Source organism: Cyprinodon variegatus, unplaced genomic scaffold (genome assembly GCF_000732505.1).
Source record: "Cyprinodon variegatus isolate N-32 unplaced genomic scaffold, C_variegatus-1.0 Scaffold35, whole genome shotgun sequence".
In the NCBI taxonomy this organism is placed as follows: domain Eukaryota; kingdom Metazoa; phylum Chordata; class Actinopteri; order Cyprinodontiformes; family Cyprinodontidae; genus Cyprinodon; species Cyprinodon variegatus.
Window position 1 is genome coordinate 773,666 of NW_015150488.1, and position 23,522 is coordinate 797,187.

The 23,522-nt window shown below is 38.0% G+C and overlaps 1 protein-coding gene across 1 annotated transcript in view; it reads right to left on the minus strand.

Annotated features, from left to right (window-relative positions):
- Positions 1-23,100, minus strand: part of magi2 (membrane associated guanylate kinase, WW and PDZ domain containing 2) — a 126,894-nt gene extending 103,794 nt beyond the window's left edge. Inside the window, exon 1 of the mRNA XM_015404087.1 lies at positions 22,475-23,100. Coding sequence (XP_015259573.1) covers positions 22,475-22,772 — 298 coding nt within the window. The 5' untranslated portion in view covers positions 22,773-23,100. The remainder of the gene's footprint in view (positions 1-22,474) is intronic.
- Between the last annotated feature and the right edge of the window lie 422 nt (positions 23,101-23,522).

Below are 23,522 nucleotides of genomic sequence, written 5' to 3' on the forward strand. Positions count from 1 at the left end.
TTTGTCACCTTCGCACAAATGTGCTCCCAGTTATTACTGTAATGTTCAGCTGTCACAGCAGGCCTGTCCCTCTTTTGCATTTTTTCCAAGACCCCTTTTTCAGTTGTTGAAATATAACCAACTGTTCCACCCCCTAAATACTTTATGTTAAGCATGTCTGAATTGCATACTCCCCACTAATAATATTTAACCACTTATCAGATGTCTTTAACAAAATTCCCATGTCCCCTACACCTTCCTAAAGCAAAATCCTATGAAGGTTTACGGAGGGAGGACACTGCTGGTTCTGCAGGGGAGGGCCGTTTCACTTGGGGCAAATCGTCATCACTGATTGGTCAGTTGCTGACGAGCCTCCAGAATTGATTGACAGGGGGTGTCAGATCAATTGTATTAAAGATAAACACATTCATTAGTTTTTCCAAGCTTCTGCTGTCCTTTAATCCTGGAGATGTTCTTTCAGTGATAGATGGCTGACTTTGTCACTATCTTTATGTGCCTCTGAAGGTTAAAGTCTGAGTCCATCACTATACTCAGTTTTGGAGCCTGATTGGTGGTTTCTAAATGTATTAACTGAAGCTGTTGTTTTGATTCAGCTGAAGTAAATTTGGGTTCATAGTCACCTGGCAACATAATGTACAGTTGTGTGTCATCTGCGTAGCTCTGGTAATTTATGTTTTTATTTATTAAGTTCAGAGTTAGGGAGGAGTATGTAGATATTGAATAGGAAGGGCCCTATGATGGATCCTTGGAGAGCACCACATCTATATTTGTGGTCTATGATGTAAAGTTACCTACTGGCACAAAAAAACATTTCTGTCAAGTAGAATTTAAACCAATCCAGTGCTGTACCAGAAAGGCAGAGCAAGTCCTCCAGGTGCTTTGATTAAATAGAGTGTTAAATGCAGCACTAATGTCCAATAATAACATCCCTTGGGTTCTTTCACAGTCTGCTTTTATACAAATGGTACTGAACCTCTAAGCCCTTGCTTCACCAAGATAGATCAGACTGGTGCATGCTATAGGAGCAGATTAAACCTATATCCATTTACTCGTTTTTCTTTTATTCTAACACAACCTGTCAAAAACACAACAAAAACTCCTCCACCTGAGGCAAAGATGGACTCTTGAACCAGAAAGAACCTTGTATCTTTTTTCCAGCATAGAGCAATAGATAAGCTCGGTAATATTACAATTTTTACAGGGATTATATGCATTTGTAAAGCATTATGTGAGGTTTATATTTAAGGTTAAAGATTAAGGCATCCTTCTTCCATCAAGGTCAGCTCTGTTCTTGACTATAGAGCTTGTGTACAGCTTGAACACTATCTATTTTTCTTCCAGGAAAATTTCCTTTAAATCAGCCTTGAATGAATCAGCTTTTAATATTTAAATTTTTTCCCCTAGTAGGTTGGATCTTGTATAAAAGGAGTTTCAAGCTATCATGACAGTTTCCTTTGAAATTTCAAACCTTTGTGGTTCCAAGGCTCAGCTGCATTTTATGTAATTTTCTAACTCAACCGAGTTGTTGATGTGACAACTTTCTAATGTCTCTGATAGATTTACTGGTCAGTGCTCTCACTTTTAGTTTCCTTTATGGTTACTTGCTCTGGGTTTACACACCAGTCAGTCACCAGATGCCACTGCTGGAGTGTGGGATTTTTTTCTGATATCACTCTTTTTTACTTTCCCAAATCTAATTTAGAATTTTTGAGCTGCTGTTAACTTTTTACAGGTTTCTTTTCTTATATGAAGAATTACTACACAGTTGAAGCTGTGTATTTGATAGCATTAGCATCCCATAAAGACCAAGTAGTTTAAATACTAAAACCTCAAAATTGACAGAGCTGAGTTCTACATCAGGACTAAAGAACACAACTTAAACACACTGCAGTAGGGAATAGAATTATGACCATTCAAGGTAATTACAGCTTTATGGTCCCCATGTTCCCCCAACCTGTCAATTTTTGGGCTCCAATGGGTTCCTGTATATTTGCTAGGTGTTACTGCACCTTAATCGGACCAGCAGATACTTGTTTTGATCCTGTAAAGTCTGAGGTGGTGTCTCCTTGCTAGTGAACACCCCACAGGTGATCAAATGGAAGGTATAGCAAATTTCGAAGCCAAGTCAGCTTCACAATAATTTCTCTTGTTTAACTTTACCATTTACTGGACAATTTTGCTCTAAAGCTGGGTGCATTAATGAAACAGGGAACATGGGCTGCAATCATACCCTGTTACAAATTAAGACAACTTCCACATTCATGGCTATAGATTTCCCAGCAGAACATTTCCCAGAACGAGTTGTGCCCCACTGTGCTTCCCAGCTGCATGTTCTCTTCAATAAATCACTCAAACGCACAGAGAAATCAATTTTATGGAGAATGAGATTTACTAGATTTGGCCACTTTTTTTATTACCAAGAGGTCCACTTCTGATTCCCATTGGGGATGCTTTTGGTGTGGAACAGACTGTCCATCTTTGCCTCATACACAACAAACTGCAGTCCACTGAGAATTAACTTCAGTGTAAAGCATATTCGGCTACAGTAACTGGACACCCACAAAATGGTGAACATAGGCCAGATGGGAAACACAGTCCCTCCAGGGCACCCTTTGTCTTCCTCTGGGTTTCTTCAGGAGACATTCTAACAAAATGACCAACTGGCTCCTCTCGACATGGAGAAGCATCTGCGCTTCTCTGAGTCCAATCACAGATGGACAAGTTTCTCACCCTATCTCTAAAGCTTGGTTCATGCTTGACGTGTCCGTGAGGTCCGTGCCGCTAAATTGCGTCATTTCGGGCTTCCACGCCCTATTACAGTTGCTCTCAAGATAAAATAAGAGGCCTTGAAGTTGTAAATAGCTCCTCGTCCACGCAGAGGCCCAAAATTACGTAGTTGGCTGCATGGACCTTGCAAACGTGTCAAGCATATCCCCAATCTAAGGGGACAACCCAGACACCCTGCAAAGAAAACCTAAATTCTCAAATGGAATCTGTGATCTCAATCGTTTAGTCATGACCAAAAATTCATGACAGTAGATGAGGGCAAGAATATATGGACCAACAGATAAATCGAGAGCTTCGCATTTTTATGAACATGAACACAAAATTGTATTCAAATGCATTTATAAAGCACATTAAAAAACAGTAAATTTACTCAAATTACTGTACAAAAGACATAGGTAGAGAAACTAATATAAAAACTCTCATTAAATACAACAAAGCATCATAACTCACTTGGGGCTAAATGCTATTGAGAAACAATGCAGTTTTTAAAAAGACTTAAAAACAGGAAGAAAAGTTGAGGGTCTAATATTTATCTAGAAACAACAGTTGGAGGCTTGATTTCAGCTGTTTTTATAAGCTTTCTCTATTTTTTACTGTACCATCCTTGCACCAGCATTTGAGGGATAGGATGTGCTTTCTAGCAACACATTTCTAAATCCAAACCACGAATGCAAATAATCCATCTTGGTTTGATATGGATTTGAACCATCTAAAACTTTTAACTTGTGGAATATCATTGAAGGAAACCTCAGTTGTAATCTGCATTTGGCTATCATTTAGCTATGGATGAGGTTCCACCTTATAGTGTTGTTACAGCAGGAGGTAGGATCTATTACTAATGGTAAATGACTATCTTAATCATAAAGGCCCTATATTGATCCACATACCAGTCTTAATGATGATATCCCTGCTTGCCTTTCTCTGCAGCACCATAAACCAAGATCAGACACACATTGACAACCTCAGAGCAACAACGAACAAAAAACACACCTACACTACAAATGAGACAGCAAGATTAAAGATGAAAGGTTAGAAGAACTATCCCTCCTCCCTCAGCAGGTAAATGAATTCCTCATTTCACTTTAAATCACACATCCACAATGATGTGATAAGTACTGATGGACTCAGGTGTGTGCTTGTCGGTGTATTGGTGTTTGTTGCAGCCTTTGTAGATGAGGCTATACTGTGGTGTTTGTCATTCCTGATTGCTCTCTTCAACTCGAGCAGAGCACTTCAGACTCCATCAGAAATAACATGCAGGATGCATCTAAATGAAAACAGCTCCACTGATAGAGGGGAGAGGGTGGAGTAAAGTAAAACAATATGCCTGGATCATTCATTGTGATACAGGAGCAGGAAATAATAATAACAAAGAGAAAATGGGGGACAACAAAATACGAAGGACTCTTAAGGGCAACACCGAATCATAAGACAAAGGCGTTCATAAACTGTTTTTAATTCAGCAATGGTGCGTTTCCAGTAAATACAAATAAATTCTGATTGGGGCAACCTGATGAGGATTAGAACCCTGTAGGGATGTAATGATACTCTTATAAAACCTGTCTAATCCTTCCAGTTTCTTTAGAATACAAGGAAGCAGAATCACATGATTTGACTTTTCATTTTATGACAATTTTTTTTATAGGATGTGTAAATAGTCTTTGAAAAAGAAAGCCATGGTCATATGCCAAGGCAGTAGCCGCCAACACACCGACCTAATCTAAGGAGCTGTGAGCTCCATGGAACATCAGGTGGTTTCTTTCCTTGATTCCAGAGGGATCAAGTGGGACCTGGACCATATTGAGGCATGTCACCCTCTGACCAGGAGAAAAGGACACTGATCCAATTGTGATTATGTGGTTCATTAGCAGAAAGAAAAGACTGAGCTAATAAAACAAGGAAAGAAGTTAAACAGGTCAAATGTTTATCTGAATGAGGATTTGACATGGAGGAAATTGCACGTAAAACCAGGTCGATGAGTAAAAACAACTGCAATGTTTTCATAAAACTGAACGGGATCCCAGAAGAGACAAAGTTGCTGGTTTTTAGGAGTCTGGAAGAGATTGCAAAGTGTTACTAAAATGAAAAATAATAGTAAAATTAATCTCAGTCCACTCACACAATGACATCCAATCTCCTAAAGTAAACAATAAAGATTCTCTTTCAAAGACTTTAAGTACCTGGAGATAAACCAAGCAGACAGCAGTATCTATGATTGGGGGAATGATATAGACCCAGTTTCTATGTATTTGTCGGACATTAACATCGACTGCTGGTACCAAGTTGGGTGTAGTGCGATCAACACTGAAAATAAACTGTCAATTATACAATTTAATCGTACATGTACGCTAATTTCAGTAGTATATCTACAGCAGTTCACACCTTCATTTAGTGTAGTGGAGATAAAGACGTGGTTTAATGATGAGAAAGGACCTGACAACTTTCTACTGGAAGGTTATAATTATACTAACAGGAAAAAAAAATAAAGCAGGGGGAGGAGTGGCATATACATTAGCAAAAATATCAAATCCAGAGTGCTTGGAAAAATGCAGATACCTGTTGATGATGTACTTTATATATTTTTAGTTTTAATTTATTTGTTGGGGGAAAAAAATCATAGTAACATGTGTATACTGTATATAGATCACCTGGGTCATGCATTGATTTATTTATAGGATGGGTGGAGAAAACCTTTTCAAATACAAGGAAAACACAGTTAATTAGTGAAGATTATAACATCAACATTATCATTCTGCTCCTGATGAATTGTTGAGCAGTATGTATAGTATAGCAGTATGTATAGTATAGTATAGTATGAGTATCTAAAGTAAAAACATGATTGGACACAAAAAAGTGAAATATGATGTTTGGGCAACAAGGACAAAAAGAAACCATTATTTAATATCAATGACACAGAAATTAAAGAAGAGACCGAAACTGAATTTTTGGGAAGTTGATCCTGAACATGGAGAAGACAAAGGAGATTCTAATAAGGCATTATAGATATAGTATTTCTGCCTGGTTATGTTTGGAGTTTAACCCTGGGGTAACTGCTTTAAGAGCTCACTTTATCAAGAAAGCAAGCAATAAGAATTATCAACAAAGCCGTCTACCATGATCACACAAATATTTGTTCCCACAGTATAAATTCCTAAAACTATTTGTTAAACCATTTAACTTTAAAAAAGGCTACAGCCTGAAGGGAAGTGTTAAACTTAAAGTACAAGCTGACTCTGGAACAGTTTAGAAACTCATCTTAAACAAACCTCATCCATTTACTAGTTCAAAACTAAATTTAAAGATATATATTAAGCAAAGTAGAGTGCAGGGGAAGTATGCTGACAACCCTGTGAATAAACAGATAACACCTGTGATATTTATCAGATTACCCAGGTGGTACGGTTATCACCATTGCTGGTATGTGTAACTATAGCAAACTATTGTCTTCAATAAGTGGATTATCCTTGTGCTATTGCTCTCACCATTGCTGGTATGGAAACATGTGCAATTCGCTGTAATACGATCATATAATTGTATGTTGGGATTTAAGTGATGTTCTATGCATTTTCATACAAACACATTTATAGTTTTCTTTTTAGGTTTGAAGGATTGATTTGTGTGGGAAGCTACTTATTGATTCCATGATGTGTATGTGTATACTGTATGTGTAGGTATGTGCGTATGCATGCGTATGCAGGTGTGTATATGTGTATAGTGGATGTACATATATATGTATGTGCATAGGTGTGTATTTCAACATATGCACGTATACACAGCTGTGCCTGAAAGTTTAAGTATCCTACTGTTAAAGAAAAAGATAAATTCAAACTAGTAATCCAAATAACACACAACAGAAAAAGTAATAATAAACAATACTATATGATAATTCTGTCAAATAAAATATTAATGTTGAATTTTTGTTTTAAAAATAATTCTAACAAAGAAATGTTCCCAGACAGATGAAAGTGAATTTCTTGTACAGGCAGATAATACATGTATGCATGTCTGTGTATGTTTATATAAATATATAGTTCTTTTTTGGGGTGGGTGGGTGTAATATATTATTATATATTATTATTATAATTCAGAATTTTCTCCACTTTTTCAAGCACTAAAAGGAAATTAGTTTGATTATGAGTTTTCTTGAGATCACAGTGTAAATTCTGTTTGATTATCATTCCTGTTCAAAACAAATAAAATGAATGAATGAACGAATGAATGAATGAATGAATGAATGAATGAATGAATGAATGAATTACAATGTAAAACATTCACATGAATCCTAAGTATACATATCCAGCAGAAAAGTAATGTGGCTTTAGCATATTTCATAAAAAAAACATCGAAAACCCCATGAAATATTCATTCCTTTCAAAAGAAATGCTCTTATACTTTACCTAAGAAGCCAGAAAAAGTACTCTGCAGCTGGTATACATGTATTACTATTACTATACACTTGTACTTCCCTGGTATGGGAGGGTTCTCGCCTCACTGAGCAGAGAATGAAACAATCTGAACCACATGGTCAGCAAGTTAACCCCTCACTAGTAAGTGTATCTTCTTGATCTACATAAACATACTTTGCAGAGAAAAGCATGGAGTTCAGGTTCAAAATGACCCAACAGATCCCTTGAAATCCTCCTTTAAGCTGCAGCCATCTGGTAGGAGGCTGATGGTCCAATTAACAAAAACAAACTGCTATAAAACCTCGTTTGTTCCCTCAGCTATGTTTATTCTGAACAAGACACACTTCAAACAGATCCCTTTATTCTTTTTAAATGGTAAAATGTTTGTTATAATATATGCATCTTAACATTATAATCCTGCTGCTTTAAACTATCTTTTTTTTTATTTCTTTGTTTTAAATTGTGTACATTAACAGGTTATACAGCAGGGGGAGGGAAAAATAGAAATTAACCAAAAAATAAGCCTGTGAAAGGTAAGATTGAGTTTCATGTCATGAAAACCTTCAAGGTGTCTGATCCATAGCAACCTAAAATATTTATTTGTCAGTTATTGCTACTAGTGTGACGCTGCCATGAGTTCTTTAAGTTGCTTTTTTTCTTCTTTTTTGACCAAGGCCCAGGTAGGTTTGCACAGATTTTGTTTACCTTGGTTACTGAAATCAACAACAAGGGCAAAAAATCATTCATGATTCCAAAGGTTATTAATTTTTTCTAATATTGTGTTTGATCATCTGTAATATGACAAAATGATTCAAAAACATGTTATAATAAAACAAATGCTAAAGCTCAGCACTGCTAATACAATCCTTTTGTGGTTGTAAAACTTGAGATAAACAGATCACTCAGCAAGAAATTTTTTTTTTTTATGATGAAAATCGGCACAAATACACCTCTGATTTATTTGAATGCATTTCTGTCCAGACTTAGAGTGACGAAAGAAACTGACATTTTAAACTGGAGCACTTATCCTTCCTTTAATGGAGATTATGCTGACAACTAACTGTGTATGGTGCTCATAGGAGATGATAATGGATGACTGAGACTTGTTTAAAATTGTCAGGTGGTCTTTAATGTAATTGATGAGTTCTAGATACCCAAATAAAAATGGTAAATAAAAGTTTATGCTCATTTACAAGCTTGCACCAAAAACAAAACGGAACTTGTAAGCTGCAAAGATGGAAGAAAATAAAATCCTCTAAATAAGCAGTGCAATAGAAAATAAAATATATTTTCTGCTAAAGTCCCTGGTTCCTGCTATTACAGATGCTGTTACTGGGAAACTGGAGGATGCTGACAGCTCGGTCATTATAGACATGAATCTATGGCCACATCTCATACAGCACAGTTGCATCAGTTCAACCACCACAGCAGGTAACACCATTTCAGACAGGCTGAACTCAGACTAGACAGCCTGGTTATAATTACAGACGCATTCAGACTGAGGCATGATCAGCTGTTGTCATAGTTACCCTCAACTCTAATGTGAAACAAGCACTGAAGACTAAAATACTAGACTGCATTAATATCAACTTTCCCTCTGAAGTGAAATAAAGGGCCACAGACCGACTGTGAGAATGTCAGCGCAGATAAATAACTGCTTGAATTAACACATTAACTTCTCAGAGAACTCCTACGCCCTCTGCTGGAAGAAAGCAATCACTGCACCAATGGAGCATCTCTGCATGCAGGGAATCTGCATGCTATGGAGTAAAGCAAGATTAACTCAGCAAGTCACTAGAGTTTAAATCCCAATTTAAAATGGATCAAAGATTAAATTACAGTTTCAAACAAGGTAATCCATGATTCCAAATGTTGACGTAGATCCGACCAAACTGCTAACCCCTATACTTATGCCTTTACTCTGCTTTAAAGTTTAGTTACATCTCAATATGTTAGAACACCATTGGTAATGTAATCTATTGTACTTATGCAATTTGTTATGGTAGCCAATATTTTCAAATGGTTTTGATAATTATGGCTTAGAGCAGTGGAAAAACATATTGTTTCTTAAAAATCAAGAAAAAGGAGCCTGCTGTCTTGAAAGTAGCCGACGTCTTAAAGAAGCATGTGGGCATGTTTAAGCATATTCAATTAAATTCGGTTTATTTATATAGTGCCAATTCACAACACATGTCATCTCGAGTCACTTTAGAGACAATTCAACCAGATCATGCAATCAAGTTGAAAATAGGCACTTTGCTTCTTATATACTGAGCAAATGCATATAAATAGAAAGTTGAGTGCAAAGAAAAAGTTTAGTTGGAAGAAGACTTTTAACTGTAGTAAATGATAAAAGTGCCGACACATGCAGCCAAACCCAGGAGATACGGTTAACCTGAAACACTCCTTGTGGTAAGCCACACTAATAACCCTGAGATAACACCAGATACAAAGTTCTCTTTACACAAAAAACTAAATTGTTTATCAAGACACCAGAGGAACATAGCAAATGCAGAAAGTATAACCAACCTTGTTTTATCTACGGTCAGCTCAGTTGTCTGCAAGGTAAACCTCAAGCATTTATACTTGCTGTACTTGCCTACACTGCCAGAAGTACCACAATGATGATGACAATGTTGTGCTTAATTGGAAACAGGAAAATCCCCCTGACCTGAACCCCACAGAGAACCTATGAAGTGTTGTCAAGGGCTGCAGGCTAAAACACTACATCGATGCAGTAATTTGTGTAAAACAACAAAATATTAAATACGATATATGATTTCAGCAGCCTGACATTTCTGATTAAAAAACAGATTTTGTTTTCTAATACAAATTCCAAAGATTACCAAGTTTTCAAAAGCTGAAAGCCATAACTGTGATACCAGCATTTCAAAAATACAACACGTATCTTTTTCTATGTATTTTGACCATTTGAATTTAATTACTGACATTGATTGCAGTAATTCATTCATTCTTCTTCATGATTTTCCAATTAATGAAGCATCAGTCCATACATTACACTCCCCACACCTGTTTCAGCTCTGTATCTCATTTTTTCATAATCCCTCTAATTCAGCTCATAAAGCAACACAGAAGTCTAATCTGGCTAATCTACCCTCTGAATAAAAGCCATCAGCTGGAGCCATGCCTGGCTGAATAAGATATGATTTATTCTAAGTGGGAGGGATGATGATGTTGCTCCTTATCAAGGAAGTAAATCTCTAATAGGAATCTCATCCAGCAGTCTTGTCTCACACAGAGAAAATAAGAGAAGCAATGAAATGTAATTAAATAACTATAGGTACAATGCAGCAGTGGTGAAGAGTGAGATGTTTACAGTTCTATCTGTAAATCTTCTGCATATTTTTCTAAGGCTCTGGGAATAAAAGCAAGATGAGAGGCTTAGTATATAAGAAGCAAAGGGCCTATTTGCAAGCAGAGGAACTCAACAAGGTACATTTACTCAAATGCTTGAGGGCTTCCATTTCTACTCATTTCAGACTCCTGAGTAACTGTGTGCTTGGCGTCTCATTTTGGAGCTGCAGTTACTTCAATTGCTAATAATGCACTGGGCTCAGAAAGACTGATGAAACACAAAACAGAACATCTTCACCACGACCAGCCAAGACTCTGCTCATGCACTCACGTACAGCAGGGAAGCCATAGTGTAAAGTAAGCAAGCAGAAGCCAGACTGGAGTGTTTAAAAATTTAAATACTCCCAGCTGCTCTTGGCTCTGCTGGTAAACACTTTGCTGCAGAAAGCATAAAACCTAAAAATCACCTCATCTGAGGATTTTTAGACCTTTTTAGAATGACCAATGAAGAACAAAAGCTTCAGGCAATGAGCATGTCCTAATTTTTAGTCCAGTTTGTTGTCATGATTAGGTAAATATGACTATTAAGAGTCTGAAAAGGAGGCAGGACTTCTGTTTTGAAGCAGGTTCTTTTTTTTTTTCCTAAAACCAATCTGGAATTCAGCCAACAGTCATATGAAATATTGATGATATTGAACAGTTTTAGGATAGAATCAATAAGGTTGAACCTTTTCATTTGTTTTTGTTTTTAATGAATAGTCTTTTGTTGTTTTGGGGGTTGTTTTTCGGTTTGACTGTGGTTGCTTTGGGAAAAGAGGGGTGTTGGTGCTGAGCAGACAAGTCCCCATTTCTGAGATTGTTCAGAGCAAAAACATTTTGGGAATTTGAACAATAACAAGAGCGCTTTAAAGAGATAGCTTTTTTATTCCTGAAGGAATTTAGCTAATTTTCTTTATGCATTCTGATCGTATAGGATCTCATATTAAGCAGAATTTAAATGCAGGGCAAATAAACAACCACAGTCTACTACACATCCAAGCATTAATTGTAAGTTGGATTACTGCAAACACAGAAAAAAAACAGTCATTTGATAAGCTGTGCAGATCCAGTTTAAGGTAGAATAATGAAAAAAAATGTTTTTGTTTTTAATTTAAGTAAATATCTATTAACAATGTTCCCTCCTTTTCCCAATTCAGAATCACAAAGCAAAAATAACCATAGAGTCCATAAATGTGACAACAACACAGATCTGAAACCAGAGACAGGAGTTTCGTTTCGCCCTTCAAGACTGCAACATATTTTTAGTCCATGTTGTTCCAGATGATTCAGCGTTGAAATGTTGCACACTAAGACACTCTCCTTCTGTTCCTCTTATATGGATGTGCATGTATTCACTTTACACACATTCCTTTTCCCCTCTTTCAGCATGAGCCACACAAAGGCTCTCTCATTCTGCACTCACACATATCATGAGTAATTATCAAAACATGGTGTTTATCTCAGTAGGTCCCAAAATGAATCTTTGTTTTCAGAATCTGGCTTGATCCTCTGTATTATGGGGTCACAGCAGTGGTGATCCTTCAATAAAAGGTTTTGAAGTCCACTTTCTGCGTATAGTTTTGGAAATATCCTTGGAAAGCAAGCTGTTTTGGGGACTTAATGCTTTTTTTGGGGTCAAACCTTTTAAGTTGAGTCCCTATCATCTGAAATGGCTAAGTCCTGTTACGAAAACTGTGACTAAAAACTCTGATCTGCCTTCAGCTGGAGGAGTTACTTTTCAGATGATCCGACACAGAAACATCAAATCTATGTACATTATGCAAACACATGCTGCAGCACAGTCCCAGATTGTCCACACATGCAGTGCGCCTGTGGTGTGGAGAATAACATTGACCTAATTCACGTTATTGGACTAGTTAGATATTTGGTCATTGGCTGGCTGAGCCTGAGTTTGATCCTCTGAGCCGAGCTCCAGCAGCTTCTAGCCTCAATAAAAATCATCCTCTGTCTCTGACAGAGCCCATTTCTCTGTGAGTTATTAATACCGACAGGGCAGACAGGATGTTATGCACTGATTCTTCAAGCATCTCATCAACAAAGCAACAAGAGAGATAAAAAGGTCGTCTTCTCCCCCTTCGCTCCATCTGTCCCTCAGCAGTGCTGCCACATTAAGGCGAATGGTGGGACTTGGAATGCGGAGTTAAAAAACTTCACAAGTTCAAGCAGCACCTCCTGAAGGTCTGGATGATACAGGCGCCGTATGTTATCTGTGGTGCGATTTGATGCAGCAAACAAGGCCGAAGCTTTGTTTTATCTTACATAAGCTAATTCAAACTGGCAGGAGCTTTAACACAGGCGCTAGGTGACCATTTGCAAAACGACGCCTCCAAACATTGATTAGTCTGAGCTCAGCAGCTATAATTGTACATGGAGGGCCTGCCAAGCTTTTGGATGTCGTTCAGTTCTTCAAAGGACATGATGCGCTCTATGTCCCAAGAGACTGATGGACTGTGAGTGTTTATGGTCGATTAAAAAAAGAGAGAGACAAATTACGAAGAGATAGAGATAAAAAGAAAAAAATACAAGAAACAGAAAAGTTTCTTTCTTAAAGCTGCAAAGACAACCCCCCACCCCCCCATTTAGGCATTTTCTTTCCAGCTTACCTCCCCCATGTAGTGTTATTTCATTCTTACAGCCACTTTGCATACATCCATTATTTTATAAGTCCTAAAACTAACCAACACTAATTTCACAGCTCAGTGTGTCACCTATAACCCATAACTCTGGCTTTGGTCCTCACAAGGAGCCTGCGGGTCCACAATATATTTCTGGGAACTTGACTTACGCCGTCTCCACAAGATCTCACACACAGTTTCCCCTCCTCAGACACACAAACAAGATCCACTTTAAACACCCCTGCTGACAATCAAATAGACCAACAGCCCATTTTATAGACTGTTTCAGCGCAAGCTGCACTCTATGTAAATACTACATCTCACATTTCCATTGTTTCTTCCAGGGATTTTTGTCTTCTAAAAATATTTCTGAAATTCCCTCCAATTTTAAAGGCTTTTAACATTTCTCTTCATATTTTCTCTCCGTTGTATATTTTACATCTTTGAGGGTGTCATATAAGAATGTTAATTTCTTTATTTCGATCTGTGGCATATATCTCGCATTCTGAGCTGGATTTATAAACAAAATTGAATCATGATCTCAAGGGCAAACACAGATTCTTGATATAACCCAAAAAATACGACACAACTCTATCAGACTTTCATTTATTTCAAAACTGTAAAAGGTGGAGTAAAATACGTGATTGCTCACATCAAAACTGTTTTTAATTGTGCAGATTACCTCCAGTCAAAACTTGGATCAGGGAATAACGGTAGTGGTTAACATGGAGGGCGGCTTTAGGAAGGTAGCTGGATTTACTGTTGGCTCAGCAACCAGGGTTACTACAGCGTATTTATCTGCATGTTATGCATTTAGATACTAAGCAGCATCTTTGATACCAAAAGCTGTTGAGGACGAGGTGTCAGTAGCAACAATTATACAATAATAAATGAAAAAAATCTGTATTTTATGCTGAGGTTACAAATGGCTAATTTGATTTTTTTTTTTAAGTTGGTTTTTGAAGAAACCTTGAACTTTCCAAATGGGAGTTTGAACTTTAATAGCTTCCAATAGCTTCCCAAATTTTTTATTTTTTTAGTCCTATAATGCTGAAACATGGATAAACCTAGCATTAATTGCTCTAATAAGAATATTTTATTAATCTAACATAAAGTAAATTATAAGGGAGGATTTTCGTGATTTTTTGAAAAGACCCGCCCTCTCCACTTAAATAAAAACCCTCATGCACAACCCTGGACCCGCTCCCGAGAGGGAACTCCTATTAAACACATGTGAGAGCATGCACATGCCCATTTCTCCTTGTGCACGCTCTGTTTAAAAGTTGCTGTTTGTGTCACTCATACAAGCTTACTTTGCAAATGAAGATTTGCAATTTTTCCACTATGTCAGACTTGCCACCGGTAAGTGAAAAAGGGAGCGAGCATGTAGGACGGCCTCACGTAAACATATGACCGGAATGATTGACAATTAAGAGGACCGCTTATTTTGATGATCCATCCGGAAAAAGAACATCCTCCACTAAACCTTAACAAACAAAGTAAAAAACTACAGATTTCCTTTCAGTTTCATTTAATCAGAAATGTCTTTAGAACTTTCTGCAAATTCTACATTGTACTACAATCATTTTCTTCTATAAATTATTTTATAAATTATTTCTATATATATATTTTTTTTTCCTTTATTGTTCAATCTTGTCCACTTTTATTCAAATATAAATGTCTCATTACAGGAGTTGCTTTCTTCCACACAAAATGCACTTCCAGAAAAACATCCAGCACAGAATTCTGAAAAATGTAAAAAAGGCACAGAACCGTGATATGCTTATTTTCATATTTAATGGGCCTCCCCAGAATATCCTACAGAAAGCACTGAGAAGCCGTTTGATGCAAAATGTATAAATGTTTAATAGGAAAAATGTACATGTTAAAGTCTCTATTGATGCTGTTGATGCTAATATTTTATGAATTATAGAGATATTAAAAGATAAAGTATATATGATGTTGCCATAGACCTTTATTTTTATGGTTTAGACATAAATAGATAGAAATATCCTTTTAACTTCCATTTCCTGCAATGTCTTTTATTTAAACCATTTAAATACTCAATGTAATGACAGTTATCGTTCATCATGAACAGTTAAAAATAAAATTAAGTTGTTTTTTTTAACGTTGAGATATACTAAAAATGAAAATGATCCACTATGTCAGTAACACTCTTTACGTTTCAAAATAACCATGATATTATAGCTTGAAGAATTTATTTCTCTTAACCGTTTCACTGGTAAAGAGCGAGCTGCCAAGCCCTCTCTGCAAACACTGTAGGCGAGAATGCCTGATCAGCGTGACGACGAGGGATGACTTGGCTCCACTTTAAATGGTAAAGGGCATGTTAACATTTTTAAATTCATGTTGTTTAGCCTGAGAAAACATTACATGTAGTTCTCATTAACCCGACTGGATGAAACGTTGCCGGGTCGCCCGCCTCTGCATCCTTTCTCTGAGGCAGAGAGAGAGAAAAATCTCATTCTGGGCAAGCATAAGGAACAAGCAGATGCATGTTAGTTGCTTTAAACCGGCATTTTTATCAAAAAGCAACTCTTACTTAGTTTATTGTTACACAACAGAATATTTTATTGTGTGTTGAGCTGAATTGTGAATCTAATGCAGTTAAAAGTTTAATGAAACTCAGTTATGAGCAGTGGATGTGGTCTGGGGCAGATGGATTGATGGCAGCAATGCACTGGCAGCGACAGCAACACAGACATGGTTAGAGAAATGACAGAGCGGCCGTATGAGACAGGGTCTGCTTCTCAGAAAACATTCATGAGATGTAAGTGAGACACGTATGAATCAAGCCAAATATCACTTTTTGCATGATTGTGATGAAGGAATTGGATTCTAACATTATTATAACATTATTAAAAACTAAACAAACACTTGATAATGCATAATAGAAGATCTTTAAAAAATGAGGGAGGCAAAAAGACAAAATTCAACTCAAAAGCAGGATTGCATCAAGAATTGACCTGTAATAACTTTTTCATTTCAGACACAATACCAATACTGCAGCTTTTACTGTTGAGACCACCAATGATATTGACCCAATATATAAACAGAAATCAAACCTACTTTAGTTATTTTGTAGTATTGAAAAGATGTCAGGTTTTTTGGCTTATATTGGAACAGATTTCAGTTATCAATATCGGATTGGGACATTTTTTTTTTTTTTTTAAATAGGGTTTTCTCAGGCTGGGGATACCAGGAGCTCAGACTTTCAAAGAATGACAGTCTGACCCGGTGAGGAAAACACACCAATGTTTAAAAGCTGATAAATCACACTACTCATTCAATGAGACAAGATGGCAGCATGAAATGCTGCCTTTTTCCCGCTTTGTTGATATTCAGCTATTCCTTTAATCAGATCACTGGTTAAGTAGCCTAACTTAACATGGCAAACAAGCTCAAACAGAATGACAGCGATCACTGTGGACTGTAGGAGAAAGAGATGAGGGGGAAAAGGGAAGGAAATACAAAAATGTATAGCAGATAATATTAAAAATTCATATTTTGCTGACATTTTAGCTGTGTTCTGAAATATCCAACAAACGTGCAAGAAGATTATTGGCCCCAGAGTCACCAGAAGAGAAACTACTTTTTTCTTTTCTTTTTAGTTCAGATTCTCATATTCACTGGGGTGGAAAACTTTTAATGTGGTTGACGGACACTAATTTAGATTTTTCACAAATAGAGAGTGAGAGAAATGAAAAAATTGATGATTGAATGCTTAAAAATAATATTTTGTCTTAAGGCCTTCAGTTATAACCAATGCACTGTGCAACTCAGGGTTCCCACACATTGTCAGTATTAAATTCAATACCCTTTTATGGACTTCCCAGGACCAATTTCTTCATATTCAAAGATCCAACAAGGCATCATGTACCCAATGTTACCACTGAATAGATCTTCAATAAATGATCTTTTTAAATTGCAAATTCAATAAAAATTAAAAAAAAAAACTGAACAGCATAGAAGTTTATGGATCAGAATCAGTTACTTACTAATAATTATATAGCTCACATTAGCGTCAGAAATATTCATTGCCTTCAACACATGGATATTTTTAGTAATTAGATGAAGTTTATTGGAGCCTTGAAGCTCTTTAGCAAATGTGCTGCAAAATAGTTTAACTCTGGATACCTAACGTTAGCAATAAATGCTCACTGAGGCCATCTAGTGGTGAGTAAATAAATCAAGACAATATGTCTTAATTGGACATGAAAACAAGTTATCTAAAAGAAATAGCACACGGACAATTGCATCTGGCTTAAAATAAAAGTAAAGATTAATTAAAAAAGCCAAAGTGCCCTTTAACTGGTAGTTCATTTGACAGTTAGGAATAGATCCGTACATCTCAATGGAAACAGGAAGAAATTCTATATATGGGGCATTAAATTGAACATCAGGTTTTGATCTTTGATTTTCTTATTATTTTGATAATTCGAATTTTGGAAACATCTTAATTTAGACTTTGAGAATAAACAATTAACCATAATTGATCTAGCAAAGTCTAGACTCAACGTGGAGTTTATTCAAGCATCTCTTAAACTTGCACCTCTTTCTCACTTCGTAGCACACACCATTTCACACTTTTCTTCACTATGTGCTGTTCTTACACCTCTCCACAGTAAAGCTCTTCATGGCACTTCTAGAAATCTGCTTCGCTGAACCGAGCAGCCGTTTGCATGGCGCTAATGTCTGCTGCTCACGAAGAGAAACACTACTGACAGACCTGCTGTCTAACAAATAATCAAGCAGAGACGGAGGGTGACTCATTAACAGGAATCGTCTGAAAGATTTTCTTTTTATAAGTCTTGTAAGAACAAATACATCGATCATTCCTTCTCACAGCAAGTTTTGCATCTCACACAGTAAAGAAAACAAACATGGTATTTTGAAACATCCTCAGTATAAGATGTCTCCCTTTTATGTAAGACATCTGTAAAGGTCCTTAGTGTGAAATTGAAGACATAGTTTTGTTTTTATTGTCTGATGACGTTGCTGCTGTTTTTGGATCTATTTGGAGCCCAAGAGAGAAATCTGAAACCTTTGATGTAACCAGAAATACACACTAAGACATGAAGCAGGGGAAGAGATAACAGCCCTTCTAGGAAGCCCACTTCAAGTCTTTTTCCAGCTTTTTCACTGGTAAATATTCCAAGGGAACGCAGAACAGTGTAAAAGGGCAAAGGACCGATTTTATATAGGCTTCATAGCTGCCTTAATGTCTCTTCACAACTGACACCTGCACGCAGTGACATAGAAAACCCATCGGCTTGAGAAAACAATACCATCTGTGTTTGTGGCTCATGCCAAACAAATGCAGCATTGTGACAGAAAAAAAGGTCTAAGAGTAATTTATTATGGTGGTTTTAGACTAAAGAACCTATGAAAGTAAATAATGTGAGCCTTAAAGGTATAGTGGAGGATTTTCATGAATTTTTTAAAAGACCTGCCCTCTCTTAAAAAAAAAAAAAATGCACATTCACAACCCTATACCCTCTCCCGAGAGGGAATGCCTTTTAAACGCAAGAAGACCATGCACAGGACCATTTCTCCTTGTGCATGCTCTGTTTAAAAGTTGCTGTTTGCATCGCTCATACAAGCTTACTTTCCCAAAGAAGATTTGCAATTTTTTTCACTATGACAGACTCACCACCGGCAAGGGAAAATGGGGACGAGCACATAGAATGGTCCTACATAAACATATCACCCGAATGATTGACAAACAGGAGGACCACTTATTTTGACGATCCACCCGGAAACATAACCTCCTCCACTATATCTTTAAATAAACAGGATAATGAGCTTTTTTGATCAGTCGTGTTAGGTAAATATTTTTTAATCCGAGCAAGCATAAAAAACGTTTTGCGGAATATAGTAAGTTAAATTAAATTTAGCAGTTTCCATCAAGCTCTTCTAATGCACATGTTTAGTAAGGGCTGGTTATCTTCCCGCAGCAGTGTGTCGCAGTAAGTTTGTCGCATGTATGACGCAGACATTTTTGATTTATGCTCAATTTTGAAGCATCGTCTGCGTTATGTTATTCCGCCGCAACGCAACGAAACATGCTGTTGGTCGAAATACAGGCGGTGAGGAAGTTTATGTTTTCCACAATGGCAGTCATACAAACAAAACAAGCGGGTAAGATAGCAAACAGGAAATACGCATGAGTAGAGCTGATGTAGATTTGCCCAATCAGAGGACTCCTGTCTGCGGCACTGTCTGCGATCACCTACAACTTAAGAGAGTGTCTGCGGAGGGGTCTTTGCATTCACTGCGACACCTACGCAGACGACCTAATTTCAAAGTATAAATCAGCCTTAACTCTGGAGGAGCTGCCAGGTGCAACAGCTCAGGTCTTAGAATCTTTTGTTCTCTCCATAATCTGCTTGTAAATTGTAAATATGAGTGCCAGAAAAAAGCCTCTGATAAAAGAAGCCAAATGGAGTCCCAATTCAGTTTGCCAAAAGAGACTGAATCGGGACTTCATTTGGCTACAGGTTACATGAGGAAGAGGATGCTTTGCTCAGATAAGAACAAAGTTTTATATTCTATGCCTCTTTACTCTTCCTCCAGATTCTGGAACCTTGATTTAGAAATAAAAGGAGAACTTTATTTTCATAGTCTTTTCCTGAGTAAGAGGCTTCTGGTCATTTCTGTGGTTCAGCAGCAACTCGGTGCAGGAGAGACAACATTTATCCAATCCTTGTAAAGTTCCCCAAACTCTTGAATGAGTTTTGGTTACTGATCAATCTTTTCCAACCACAGTTTTTCCTTCCATTAAACTTCTATAATCATACTATGGCATAGCACACTTGGAACATTTGGACATCTAGTCAGCAGGCTTACACCATGGTGGTGTAGCCTACCGACTCAGAAACCATTTAGAGACTCAGCGAATGTTTACAGGTATTCAGAGTTTATTAAATTAATATTTTGTAACAATGTGAATTTTCCTTTTTTTATTTTAACATTGTTATTTATAGAACAGGTTTTAAAATTAGCAAATTAATATTTTATTTCATTTAATAAACATAACTTTTGAGACACACCTGGACTTCCAAACAGCCAAATTGGTCTTTTTTGAAAGCAAGGGGAAAGTCCAGCCTCCTTTTAGCCAGCAGATTGCCAGTCTGCAGCACTAATCTAAGTCCAGGCTTATATCCAACGAAAATGTGAGTCAGAGCTCGAGTTATTTTGCAAAGATGAACAGGCCAAAGAACATTCAGCGTCTGAAGTTTCAGATATATCTCAATGTATTTGCAGCTGTAATTGCAGCAGAGGGCTGCTCTAAAAATGTATTGACTATTTAAGCTGTGTTGGTGTATTGCATAAAGGCAACGATGAAATACAGTGATGTCTGTGGTCGTAAAAAAGACAAAAATGTGTAGAGGTGGAAGGGGCATGGCTGTTTTAGCAATAGTGGTTCTAATAAGTAGATAAATTAAGAGTGGAAATGTGCTGTAAAATCTGATGAGTGTGCCTGAGAGCTGGCTTTAGCTGCGTTCTTCTCTTTTTGACTCCTACAGTCTACCTGATTAAAAATAGCCTCCTCAATATGTGCACATTCACATGATACAAAAGGACATGGCTGTGAAATATGACTCAGTATATTCATCTCATTGTTATTTGTTTTGTTTTTTTCTTCTCAAAGGCAGAGGTGTCCCTGAATTATTGGACTTAACTGCATTCCAGACGATTTCCTCACAACAAACCATATCCTGTCAACCAGAGGCAAACTATTCTACGCTGAAAGGGAGTTAGATAGCAATATGAGGGTAAGACAGAGGAGAGAAAAATACATGAAGGGGGCAGCAAGCTGTGCTCAAACAACAGAGAATTGAGAGAGTGACGTGGGCGGTTGGAAACTCGGAGAGGTTCATGTGTAAATGGATAAGAGAGGAGGATGGTGCAGCAGAACAGACCTGTCCGTCTAACTCCCAGCACATTACAGGACCTTACCATGTCAGCAGCTACGACACAGTGATCAATCACATTGATGCCGCTCATGGAAACACAGATCGAAAGCCAGCAGTCAGGAGAGGACGTGTGAAAGCCAAGACTTCAGTGAGCAAACACTGCAGCATCCAAAAATAAACAAAACCAGTTTGATCTCCTGCTTCTACTTCTGTCCCAGAAACAGGCCACAGTATGAAAGGCTTATTTTATGAACACTGCCCCTCTTCCTCCCCATCACCACTTTGGACTTTTAACTGAGCTTCATAGAGTGTGATGAATGATAAATATCTTATCTTTTATGTTCTGGCTATGCGTTTGTTTTTACATTTTCTGACAGAAGCAGGTCACTCACACAGCTTTGTTGCCATAATACCACGCTCTATGAATTAGACACATTAGAGCTCAGTTTCAGCCTCAGGAGGACATGATGATTACACAAAAACAACGGCTGCAGTGATTGAACTCAGGAAAAAGTGGCTTCAGAGCTTTTCAGTATAAATGTATTTAAGTCGGTCATATATGAGACTTTATGCTTTGGGTAAAAGAAAGCTAAAAAGAAGGAAAAGGCACAGTGAAAAAAGAGCAATCAACTATAAAAAGTGATAAAAGACACTTTATGACGGGAAGACATTTTTATACAAATTTAATATTGTTTCAAAACTGGCTTAGGAACTTTTTCCTTCCACTATACTTTCCATTGACTTGGAAAAGGTGGAAAAAGGACTCTGTGAACATCCGGCTACTTTAGCAGTAACTTTTTATTAACTATATTCAGTGTTTGATATATATGATGGTAATCCCTCACCCCCAACATACATCTATGTAATAAAAACTACTTTTTTTATTGATTTTATCTAATATTCTAATAAGGGATGAGTGGAGGGGATTATATTCCCTGCCTTCATAAAAGTTGTTAGATGACCTGTCTCTTCTAGTGAGTAAAATCCAGATCTAAGGATAAAAGATTACATCTAAGCGGACACACCCCCTCCAGGTCGTGGCATTGAACCAGAGACTGTGCAGTAAACAAATCAGCAGCTGATCCTTCTGGACTGGACCCATTTTTCACAGAAACGGGCCCAATATGTCCGTGTTTTGTTTCCCTCGTTTATCTGCTCAGCCCAACCTGACAGATCAATGCTCATGTTCATTCGCCTACATCTTAATCAAAGCAGAGGAGGTAAAAACGCAGCTTTCTCAGCCACACTAGTCAATCCCCCCCCCCTCCTCCCTCTTTGTGAAATGTGCGCTGCGCGGCGCTGCGCTGCGCTCCTGGCCCCTCTCCTCTCCTCTCTTTCCAAAACATCTCACCTTGTTTGACACATTTGAAGCGGACCGGGTCCTTGCAGTGCTTAATCACGGCCAGCACGTCCCGGGTGGTGAGCCCGGCCACTGGCATGTCGTTGACCTCCAGCAGCAGCTCATCCTGGGCCAGTTTTCCGCTCTGGATCAGTCCCTTCCCCTGCTTCACCTCACCGAAGTAGGGGAACTGGCCGTTTTCCGCGCCCCCCTTCAGCTCGAAGCCCACTTCCCCGTCCTTCCCACGGGTGATCACCGCTTCGTGGACTTTGTTGGTCCAGTGGTTTTTCTTCTTCAGGCTCTTCGACATGGTTCGGGGCGAGTTAATCACCTCGGGCTAGCCCGTACACGAAGCCTCTCCTCACCGTTTCATCCCCGGCTTTGTGTGTGCGACCCCCGGCTGCGGCTCACGGCGCTCCGGGCTCCATCGGTGTTCGCTGAGCGCAGTGTCCGCTTGGAGAGCCGCGCGATCGGGAGGAGAGCTGCAGAACAGCGCGGCGGCGGCGGACGGAGCGATCCTGACTGTGTCAGACACAGACGCAGGAGACAGATCCTGGCGGATGACCCGGATGTGAAGCCTGGAGAAGGGGAGAGATGAATGGTTCTGGTTCGGCGTGAAGCGATGGAGAGAGGAGGCGCTTCTGGTTTACTACTCTGCTGCCAGGGGCGCTTCCCTCGGCTGATCACACACTAGAGATGACATGCAGGAAGAGCAACAGCTTACCCTGCAGGACAGAAAAGATCTGCCTTTTTATGCTTACTCTCCATCATTTACACACGTGTCGAAAATATCTCAAGTTGATTTTATAGTTTAACAGCAAGGCATCAATAATAACGCCTTATTAGAAGTAATTCATATATCATCGCATCTGCTGATAAAAGGCATGAGTCCTGTTATATTTGGGACAAACTACCATACTGTAGTATTTTGGAAAGTATTTCATTACTATGCCTACAGCTAAACATGGTGTTGGTAGTGTCATACTTTGGGACTTTTTTTTTTTTTATCTTTTTAACTGCTTCATGAGTAAAGCTTCAAATACTTTTACACCCTGTGTGT